The sequence below is a fragment of the Typopeltis vanoorti genome, chromosome 6 (genome assembly GCF_054136105.1).
Source record: "Typopeltis vanoorti isolate ZY-2024b chromosome 6, IOZ_Tvanoo_1.0, whole genome shotgun sequence".
In the NCBI taxonomy this organism is placed as follows: Eukaryota; Metazoa; Arthropoda; class Arachnida; order Uropygi; family Thelyphonidae; genus Typopeltis; species Typopeltis vanoorti.
Genome location: NC_143554.1, coordinates 99,616,607 through 99,628,842, shown reverse-complemented (window position 1 = coordinate 99,628,842; position 12,236 = coordinate 99,616,607). Strand labels below are relative to the sequence as shown.

Below are 12,236 nucleotides of genomic sequence, written 5' to 3'. Positions count from 1 at the left end.
ACCCACCCATCATACCAATTAAATTTACATATAAACTTTGTACATAAGTGAAACTTGACACAGTAGATATCAGAGAAGAACACAAAACTTTCCACTAAATTCATTATATTAGAATTAATTCATTATATTATATTAACCCCTTAACATACAAAGACATCTGTGACACGTCTTTTGTTTATTGCACCAAAATTGATTTTGAATTTTGGTTTCACATATAAATACAACCAAATATAGATGCTAGACAATCTTGTGCCTATTTCCTTTCTGCCGAGAAAAGTTGCCAATGGCGTGTATCGGCTATTTCGTTTGTGTTTGCACAAATTCATCATTATTTGAAAAATAATGATGAATTTGACCCAGCAAATCGCCCTTGCCCAAAAAATTGGCAGAAAAACAACCGCTTTCTGATTTTTAATTGGTACGTTAAGGGGTTAATTGGAAAACATGCCTTTCTGATCATGCTCTTGATACATTCTATAGGGGATGGTTGGAAGGGCACACAACCCTTACATTAAACAATGTGGCATGAAAGAAAATTTAAAGTCTTGTGAGACCTTCATAAAACAACCAAATTTAAACAAGAATGATGGTCTCAATATTTCTAAGTTTTGGTCAGCACATGTACTACGCTGACAACAATGGTCATCCTCAAATTGCTAGAGTAATACTATTCTCTACAAACAAAAATAATTGAAATTGTATCTGCTGTTGGCTACTTGAAAGTAAACAAGATAATTTAAAGAAAGAAAGCTCAACAAGAGGAAAGTTTTTTGGGTTTTTTTTTAAGAAACTAAATATAACTATTGGTCAGGCAAAGAATAAACAGGACTAAGCTATGAATGAATATATTAATATGATGTGTCAAGACTAAGTGTAGCACATTAATAAGTGGATGCCAAAAATGGGAATTTTCTGATTAGCTGATGTAATTATTTGTTATTTATTAAATTTTTATTTTCTCAGAGTAGGTTAGATTAATTAGTTTTGAACATTATGTAGCTTACAGTAGTACAATGCTAGTTCCTTTAATGTGGTGTGTGTGTACACGCATTCTTGAAGATTACCTTATAAATGTTAACATAGAATTTTAATGTTATTAAAAGTTAATAACATGAAAATACTATGTTAGAGTAGTTGAATCTGTAAATATAATATACTAGTTCTCTATCAGAGCATTAATAGTTTCAAAGAACTCAAGTTCTTTGGTGTCACGTTCAGTAGATATCACAGCCAAGTTGGTTGTAACATCTAGTCAGTGCAGTGCAACAGGAAATAGTCTGAATTTTAAATACACTAATCTCTCTCTCTCTCTTTCTCTCAGTCATCTGTATACCTGTCTTGCCTGATGTTGCCACACACATTTTTTGGATTAGTATGGAGAGGCATAGCAATAATTATAATCTTTCCCCTTCAAGGGATGTATTGGATATTATGATAGTACAGTAAACTCTCATGTTCCTTGGGGATCTGGAGGTGATGGAAGGATTCAGAGATGAGTGACCAAGCTGGTGACAGCTCTGTGGAATGTTCCATGTGAGAATAGATTGATAGTGTATGTGTGTGCATTGCAGAGTTTAGCTGACAGGCAGAGGAGGGGGGGGGGGGGTATGATAGAAACTTATAAGTTACTACAGGGATTCTATAAGCTTGACATAGAAGAAATTTTTCAATGCAGGGGAAGTAGGGAGAAAACAAGGGGTCACACTTGGAAGTTGTCTAAAAGTGTGGTAGTTTATAAGGGTGTGTGTGGAGTAAGTTCTTTACTTGGAGAGTGATGAATGAGTAAAATGGCCAGAGGTGGTTGTGAGTGCCCTAACAATGAATACTATAAGGAGATGTATGATAGGTATTGTGTTAGTGGATAGAGTTGGTCTCCTCTGATGAGTCTTTTGATTCCATGGAGTATCCATATAAATAATATAATAGGGACTTGTATTTGTCACATAAATTACCAGGCTTCAGAAGAGCAACTGTATCCCATTAGCTGTTCAGTTTCACTGTATTTTCTTTCCCACACTTCTTCTTTAGTCTTAGTCTTAATCACCATTCTTTTCACTTGTCTCTTAATATTGTTGTACTCCTCTCTGTCCTGAAGGATTTTACTGCTAAACTATCTCTTATATGCTCTCTTTTTTTCTTCTATTTTCTCTCCTTTGCTTGTTGACTGATGCATTGTATATTTCCTTGCCTCTTACCTTTCCTTCCAAGGATCTCTATAGCAATCTCATGTACACATTTCTTTAAATGGTCATACAGCTCATATGCAGATCCTTCTCTGGTTAAATCCAATTTCTGTATTCAAGACACCATACATATAAATCCCATATTCTATCATCTTATAACAGCCTTATTTTGTATCTTGGGATCTCAGTAACTCTGCCATCATCATGTGGAAGTTTGGTCTCCTACATGCAGGACATACAGTCATACTCATTACCATATAATGATTTGTTCCACCTTCAGCTCCACGGAATGCTTTCACATTTTGTACTACTGCTACTCGCTCCTGTCTAGCTATCAGCAGATAAATTACAGGAAAACCTCTCTTAACATGAATTTGATATGCGCAACATTCAGTTAGCGAGATTGAGTGAAATGATACTATTTCTCCCTTTAAGCAAGTGATTAATCAGTTTACGTGATTTTTTTACGTTATACAAAATTTTTTGCCACCAATCTGCAGTGAGCGGAGCACTTGTCCACGTTGCAAAAGACTAAAAACTGAAGCATCTCAACCAAGATACAAAGTATCTAAAGATTGTTTTATGTTTTTATTAGGAGGCAATGCAGAAGGCGACTTTAAACTCAAGCTTATGTTAATTTATTGTGCACAAAATCCAAGATCTAACATTATTGGATAAATCAGCACAACTGGAAAAGAACTTGATTTAATGAACTGGATAATGAAAATGTGAGAAACTTGCGTGATTCCCATTCAGAACAGTTAAGTGGAATGATCTTCAACTATAACAGCATGCATATGAAGAGGAAGATAAGCAGTGTGAACAAGAAGAGAATGTTACGACTAAGAAGCTAATTGCAAAAGAACTTGAGCTAGTTTTCAATCACATTGAGTATGCTAAGTAAATTTTATTTGATCTTGATATGGAATGAAGCTTCGAAGTCCATCAAAATCTTGATTAAGCGATCGCCAGCTATCGCAAATTGCCTTGCAAGATGAAAAAATTGAGCACATTAAATAAAAGTTTAAGCAATTGATTTTTATTAACTTTCATGATTTTATAAAGTAGCTTAATGTGATTGAAAACTAGCTCAAGTTCTTTTGCAATTAGCTTCTTAGTCGTAACATTCTCTTCTTGTTCATACTGCTTATGTTGTTTTAAGGATACTTGCGACATAAGACTGAATGATATAATCACGTAATCACAAGAAAGATATTTATTTAACCAAATATTTCGGTCTGGAAATAGCAGACCATCGTCGGTGGTATTACAAGAACAGTTTAAAAAATATACAAGCTAGAATACTAACAATAGATCGTTGAAATTAGAACATGCCGCGTGATGTTATATCACTAAGTATGAAATGAAATATTTTGAAGTAGAAACACGATTGAATTTGCTATTTAAAAAAAAAAAAAAAAAAAATTAATGAGTAATCTTGATTAGGCTTTCCCAGATTTTTGATATAGATATGCAGTCATTACGATTCAGGTTGGGATGATGGAGCAAGGCCTCCACGCTTTCCTTGAACAGACGTTCGAACCTATAACGCGATCTATGTAAGAGGCGCGTTTTGGACCAAAGGATGCTGTGGTCAGTTTCAATCCCGTGTTGAGCCAAACCAGACTTTTCAGGTTTATTGTGAAGAATGGATGATTGATGTTCTTGGATTCTTTTTTCAAGAGAACGTCCAGTCTGTCCAAAGTAAGAGAGATCACAGTTGCAAGGAATTTGATAAACTCCAGGAAGAGATAAAGTTGAGCGTTTGTCTTTAGGAGAAGGAAAATGAGAAGACAATTTGTTAATAGGAGAATACGTAGCTGTTAAATCATATTTCTTCAAAATTCTTGCGATAGGTTCTGAAATACCGGAGATATAAGGAATAGGTACTCGACGTATTGAATCTTTGTTGTTTTGTGGAGGATTATAAGATGTAAGAAGACGTTGAATACTTTTTTCAGAAAAGCCATTGAGTTTCATGTGTTGCTGGATAGTAGAAAGTTCTCTTGAAAAAAGAATCCAAGAACATCAATCATCCATTCTTCACAATAAACCTGAAAAGTCTGGTTTGGCTCAACACGGGATTGAAACTGACCACAGCATCCTTTGGTCCAAAACGCGCCTCTTACATAGATCGCGTTATAGGTTCGAACGTCTGTTCAAGGAAAGCGTGGAGGCCTTGCTCCATCATCCCAACCTGAATCGTAATGACTGCATATCTATATCAAAAATCTGGGAAAGCCTAATCAAGATTACTCATTAATTTTTTTTTTTTTTTTTTTTTTTTTTTTTTTTTTTTTTTTTTTTTTAAATAGCAAATTCAATCATGTTTCTACTTCAAAATATTTCGTTTCATACTTAGTGATATAACATCACGCGGCATGTTCTAATTTCAACGATCTATTGTTAGTATTCTAGCTTGTATATTTTTTAAACTGTTCTTGTAATACCACCGACGATGGTCTGCTATTTCCAGACCGAAATATTTGGTTAAATAAATATCTTTCTTGTGATTACGTGATTATATCATTCATACTGCTTATCTTCCTCTTCATATGCATGCTGTTATAGTTGAAGATCATTCTCACTTAACTTTCTGCTAACTGATGGATGAATTATAATTATTCCGATTGTTTATTATATTTGCTTAATGCAATTTCACTTAGCATGCATTAATTGATGGATTAATTAATCACGTTAAGCGAGGTTTTCCTGTATTGACTTCAGACCTCTAGTTGATTGGGTCTATGTAAACTTAGCACCTGGCACTTCTTGTTTTCACACACCTGAATCATCCTGCATCTATTATTAATATAACCTTTTCCATAATGTCCCACCAGACAATGATTACCACTCTACCCAACTGAACTATTAAAGTCTCCTAACACTAATAATTCCTTGCGTCCACCTGATGCAATCATTTCTCTGAAATCTTCAAAATATTGTTTTTTCATTGACTGAGGCATTGTCACATGGAGCATAAGTTCTGATAATTAGAAATTCCAGTCCACGTACTTCGAGATGTACTTTTATAAACCTTTCATTTATTTCTTTCTAAGTTTTTACTTAGCGTCTTCCATCTGCTTTTTATGAAAATAGATACTCCAGCTTTAGCTCTTATGCTTTTATCCAGTCTACTCCATATATATACCCATTATTTCAAAACCTTTCTTTTCTTCTTTTTTGATTAAACCATAAAACATCTACTTTTAGTATATAGACTTTGTACACTCCATGTCTCAAAAATTATTGTCCATTTCTTGCAAAAAGATCTACTAGTATTTCCTTTCTTTTCAAGATTTAGAGCAATATTTTTTTTTTTTTTACCAAGACATGGAAGTGGCCTGTCGTGGAACCTCCAACTTGTTGAGCTAGAGATTGATTTCAGAGTTACCCTCTCTTAGGTTATGTTGCCAACCACAGTTAAAGAGTCATACCTACCCTATCCAGGAATTACTTAGAATTCCTGGGTAGATAGCCTAAATTTTTTTCAAAAAAAGAGAGAAAGACTAAATGGAACAGATAACAGAAAGTAGTCTGACTCAAAGTAAGCAGAAGAGAAGACCAGACCCAGCTAATGACTACAAGAGAGCCACTTCCCTTACTTCAGTTGATAACCCTCCGTGGTCCTGTTGGTTCACAGGTCCTTATTCAGTATATTCGAACCACCCCACCATATCCAATGGGATCCCTCCCACCTGTCACTCAGTGGATGTGCCCTTTGGGGGGTTTACAAAGTTCCCAAGAGATGAGAGTTAATATATCAGAAAAATGCTGAGGCACAAAATAAATACATGATGGGTCAAGCTTATTTATAAAAAAAAAAAAAAAAAAAAAAAAAAAAAAAAAAAAAAAAATGTCACATCAATATTAAAACATTTAGAAAAAACTGTTTCTAAAGAGTCATAATTTTGTGGTGCACTTTTCTTTTTTTTTTTTTTTTAATTGGGTCATTGGTTTATTATTATCCATGCAATGGCTAATAATCCACGAGATGTTTCTTTTCATATAAGTATTGCACTATTTGAACTCAACTAGTTGTTCCATTTTTATACTGCATTACTGCTGCAATAGTTTGCTTTAAAAATGTCTTGGTTTACACCAGGGGGTCAGCAACCTTTTCAGACTCGCAGGCCACATTCAACTTTATTTTTAATAATAGGGCTGCAAGCATTTAATTAAGAGAAAATAGTGAGTTAAAAAAATACTTAAGTTATCAATTTTTATTATATCGATCTTAAAATACACAGAAATATTTAAAGTACGAGATATGAAATAAGCATGAAAATAAAGCTCAAGAAAAAATTATCACTTAAAAACAAAGTACAAGTAACCCTCGTATAACACGAATATTAGGTTCCATAGAAATGCCGCATTATATAAATCGCGTTATGCAATACTTAGATCACGTAGAAAAAGTAGGGTTATGTTCCAAAATCTTTTTTAATTATATAAACAACAATGATATACTCCACAAAATATATTTTATTTAATTCATGTAAGTTTAGAAAACATTATACTATGTTTTTGTTTCATAGTTTATAACTTATAAAAATTACAAATTATACGTAAACTTCATTGCACATAATGCATAAATGTTTCAGGCAACATAAAAAATTTTGCCTAAAACATTTATAAAGAACATTTTATAGATGTTCTTTATTTATGAGTGGTCAGACGTTGTCATCACTTGATATCTCTGGGACATCATTTGTATAATTCTCATTGCATACTTCAGCTGGTTTAGTTATCAAGAAGTCATTAGTAATAAGACCTTGCTTACCACTATGCTGCAATTTTTTATTAAGTTCATAATATGGAGCTAAACAAATATCCAATTGTCTCATGAATTTTACAGAGCACTCCATTGAGAGATCACTATCCATAAAATAACTTCCTAACTTTCTTGCCAAGTCCATTCCTTCTGCTAATTTCTTTAAACTGATTCATCACAATCAGGATCTTTGGCAGAATATTCCCTGCCATTTGGTTCGACGTCATATATTAATAGTACCAGTTCCTCCTAATTTAAATCTATTTCTCCATCAATTCACTAATTTCGTTTTCAACCATATCGCAAAAGCCTTCTAAGTGGGCATTACTATAAAAATATTTTTTTTTACATAAAAAAAAAAGCATTACATATCATATACAACTCACCAGAAAATAAAGTGCTCAGCTTTTTAATGCAGTTTCCTGGCAGCAAACAAAGACAATTTTCAACAATAAACATTTTATACAGTAAACAATCTACATGCATGCATGCATGCTAAAGGGTATTTCCCCTAATAGAAATTCGATACTTATAACTACATGCGCGATACAAGTGGACACAAATTTAACGAAGATAAAATTTGATTTTTAAGTCACGCAGTGAAAAATATATGAAAAGATAAAGGGTTTCTGCAATTTGTAGACCGCATTATATTGAAATCGCGTTCTATAAGTACCGCGTTATGCGAGGGTTACCTGTAATATGGTTTATGCATCGCAATATGTGTGTCTTCCTGCTTAATGTGACTTTTGTGATTGTTTTCCCTTTGCCAAATTATCTGTATCCACATTATAACCTGAGGTGAAAATCAAATCAAAGCATGCAAATGTTCATCATTCAGTCTTAGAAAAAATTTATTTTTTCTAAAACTCATGGCAGAAAATGCTTGTTTGCAAATATATGTGCTTCCAAATGAGACCATCATCTTCTTTGCAAAACTGGAGCTAATAATTCATCATACTGAATACATCACTGAATAATTCAACATATGGGCCACATGCCATGTAAGTATGGTCAACCTTTTATGGGTTGCCAAAAATGTATGTTTGAGCTGCTGGTTGCCGACCCCTGGTTTACGCAATATCTCTTAGTTCAATGGCTCATGTTAAATTTAACAAAATAAGGTTTTGTGTTAGATTAGAAACTGAACATTGACATTATTATTAATATAATACTTTATGCTAATTAACAATTTTAAAAACTTAACAATTTTTAAAATCTGTATAATTTTCTATAGCTACTGTAGAAACAATGAAGGTAGTAGAAGAAATCGATGCAAATACTTTAATATTTCACCAAGTACATAAGCGGGTATGGCCAGCTAGCCAAAGAGATTCCCTTTTCTGGTCTCATATCCGTCGTGTTCCAAATGAAGAAGATCAAGATGCCCATGACATTTGGATTGTTAGCAACCATTCTACAGATCATCCTTCTATTTCTGTAAGTTAAATGCATTGATAAGTTGAATGCTTTATATCTATTTACATTTGAATAATGTGATACTACTGCATAATGTGATACTACTGCATAATGTGAATACTTGATATCTATCTGCAATCAACTCATAACAAACTCACTTTAACAACCTACCAAAAAGTCTTATTGACATAATTGCTACTGTAAAAGAAAATGATAGCAAACCATCTACTTATAAATAAAATATTCTTATGATCCCTGTGAATTTTCTATGGTGAGAGTTGATTTTTTTTTTAATGATCAACATGAAAATATATTTTTTGATGCCTTTCATTCACTTATCATGAATTCTAGAAATGGGTGGCATATTAATAGCTGTGGAACTGTTAATATGACAAACTAATAATAGTTTGTTTAAAATAATCTGATTTGAATAAAATATATATACTTGTATTATTCATAGTGATGGTGTGAGAAACTTATTTATTTTTTTAATGGAATTGCATTCTTCACAGAATTAGAAACAATTGTTGATTAAATATAGTTGCAAAGAGTAATGTGATTAAATATAGTTGCAAAAAGTAATGTGATTAAATATAGTTGCAAAGAGTAATGCTCACACTTAAAATCACATAATTTGATTAATTAGGAATGTTATTTGAGCAAAAATTTATTGCATGTGAAAATTTGTTTCACATGAGGGACATCTTGATAACAGTTTACAACTTACTTATCACAAACTTTAATACAAGAAACTGTTTATCAGATATTCTGACAAAATTGCAGGAGGTGTTTGCTACATCTCCTAATGGCAGAGGAATAATATTTAATTTCTACTGATATCCCTAAAAGACTGTCATGATCAGATCAGTTTTATAGTCTGTTTCAGAATTTTTCATTCTATGTACAGTTTTTATATAGAAGTAGATATCACAGACAAAAGTAAAGTATTTATGATATGAACTAAAAGCATTAACAATTTTGAATGAAATGAATTTATGAATAAGTACAGTAGTTTGCATATTATCTAATAAGCCTCTCATTCCATCTTGTCAAAAATGACATCCATAATACAATTGGTCACCAGAGGCTCAGTGATTATGACCGTTTTGTTATAGCTATCTTTAGTTCAGTGTAACGTTGTGCATGTGCGAACACATACAAAAAAAAAAAAAGGTATTTGTAATTTCTTATTATCGTGGCAGTCACATCCACAAATGATTTGGAGCTTAAGAGCCAGATATGTCAGGAACTCACCTTGGAGACTTAACATCTTTTTTTTTGTAGTAGAATTTGAACCTGTACACTATTAGTGGCTTTTATCTACTTGAGAGCTGAAAGTGGCATTTAAGCCTTAGATATTAAATGTTATTATAGTGTTTTCAGTTGTGTAATGTAACAGACTGTAAAAGTACAAAAGCTGTTGATTTTTTATATTAAGAGTTTGCTAATGTGCACATAAACATCATACTATGTTTAACTTTCTTTGAAGATAGCTGATTGATGCAGTAGTAGTTATGCATGTAGCTGTGCAAAGTGATGTGGGGATTTTTCAATGCATTTACAGTCACTGCTGAAAGTAGTATTTGCCATCACATCTGCAAGTAATTTACATTTGGGGGGGGGGGTATATCCGATCCACAGATACTCAAGCAAAATTTAAAATTTTTGGATGTCATAGTATTACATGAAATGTTTACATCATTATTAATTACTATTGACAATTTTCCTCCAAATTAATCTGTTACCTATGTAAATTACCGTGTCATCAGATCTTGTATTTCAGTCTTCTAAGACATTTCTTACTGTATTAATTCACCTAGATCTTTGCTTTCCTCTGGGTCTTTTTTTTTTTCCTGCCTTCCTGGCAAAAACATTTCTTTTACAATTTTTTTTCTCCCATTCTGTTTAAGTGATTATCCTATACCACATTAGATTAACATTTGTGAATGCTAAAAATATCTAGTTCTTAATGTATTAGAAATACCTAATACCAATTAAAATGGCAGAACCATTTTTTAGTATGGTTCTGAAATTGGTGCTATCTGTTAGCTTCATTAATTTTTCACTGTCTTTACAAAGTTTTTGTTTTAATTTGAGCACTGTCTTGTATACATTTAGTTTAGTATTTTGACTATTTTCTCTCATCTTTCTTATTAATTTATTCAGTTGACCTCCTAGTATACCAGCTTTGCTAATTCTATTGTCTATTTCATATTTAGTTTATCTTCACTTAAAATTGTGCTTGAATGACTGAAATGTTTCACTTGTTCCCTATGTTCTGCCTGTCTTCATAGTCTTTGTCTTTTTATGGTTGCTTTTCATATCGAATTTATTACATCTTTTATTCAGTTCAGTTAGGATATCCTACAGACTTTTACTTGGATATGTGTAGGAGTACAATATTATCCATGTTAAAGCAAGCAGTTGAGTTGAATACCTACAGTTTTTGATATAAGGTCTAATGCCAATTGTCTTCATAATGTGACTCTAGTATGTGGTGTGGTATGTTATCATTATGATTATATTTATTTATCTATCTAATCTATACCCATGATATATGTATGATAAGAATTAAAAAATATATTCTACCATACATAAAATATGTTTTACATTTAGGGTGGAAAGTGTGTTCGGGTGATTTTGACAGTCAGTCTTGTTTGTCAGACTTTCGTTGACCCACCCGCTGAAGATCAGAAAATAACTAGAGATAACTTGACATGTCGAATTACTTATTGCTCTACAGGTAAGCAAAAAAAAAAAAAAACTATTTTTAAGTAATGCTTTTATTTCAATACCCTTTATTATTATTTTTTTATTAATGAAAATGTACGATTGTTCAATATTTTATAAATAAATTAAAAAAATACATCCTGTAATGCCTTTTATTTCCCAAAGGAAGTTGGTAGCTAGCTAGTCATAAACTAATAATTGCGTCAGTGTGATTTTGAAAATTTAGGTAGCTGGCATGGTATATCTTATAGTCTGAAATACTGAATTCTACAGTCAAATTTTCTTGGTTGCGGGGATTTAAAGCTCGTTTCCAAAAGGGGGTAAATTCAGGAACTATCTGGGGTGGGGGGGGATTCCTCTAATCAGCAACTATAGTTGAGTTCATAACAGTCTTTCTTCTGGCATTATAGTACCAGAAGTCTGCACCTTGACATAAGGCTATTAATATCTGACATCTGATTTGGAAACATATAGAGAAAACAAGAGCTAAAGCTAGTTCAAAATACATCCTGCTGTACAGTGAGAACTGCAGCCCTTTCCCTTATGCTGCACCTCTAAACTTGATGCAGTATTAAACCATAGTTCCAGACAAATCACAAGCTACTTAAATGTAGGCAACTAATTCCTACCCTCTCTCTGTATAATACACACCAGCGATTATTAGAACATTGAAGGAACTAAACAAAGTTTCAACCTTTCTGAGGCAGATCAGAGATAACTCTTCTTTCTCGGCCTGTCTGTCTTCCCCTGACACTGTGGTTTTTGAAGAAAAGATGAAGTAGTCTTTGAACTACTTATTGAAAAGGCCACTTCCTCAGAAAAAAGTCAACTTATTAAAAATCATATTGTTCCTTAGAACAGTCAGCTGAAGTATTGCAGACTCTAATAACTGCAATAGAACTGATGTTTATTCTACCCAAATTTTGGAGCACTGCCTTATCTTCACATCAATTATAAAAGATCTCCACAAGGATGCAACTTTTGCCTTCAGCTTTCTTGCATGTGACTATTCTTGGTCTGTAGATTATTTTAGTATATCTTTGTTGTGGAGGGAAAAAATCCTGCTTCCTCCGTCCCCGGTATAACACATCAGCAACTTTTACCTTTCTGAGGCAGATCAAAGATCACTC

The 12,236-nt window shown here is 32.8% G+C and overlaps 1 protein-coding gene across 1 annotated transcript in view; it reads left to right on the top strand.

Moving 5' to 3' along the window:
• The window catches only part of cert (ceramide transfer protein), a 210,772-nt gene that overhangs the window by 188,708 nt on the left and 9,828 nt on the right, over positions 1-12,236 (top strand). The window contains exons 11-12 of the mRNA XM_090395057.1: positions 8,195-8,397; positions 10,993-11,119. Of these exons, the coding sequence (XP_090251183.1) occupies positions 8,195-8,397; positions 10,993-11,119 (330 nt within the window). The remainder of the gene's footprint in view (positions 1-8,194; positions 8,398-10,992; positions 11,120-12,236) is intronic.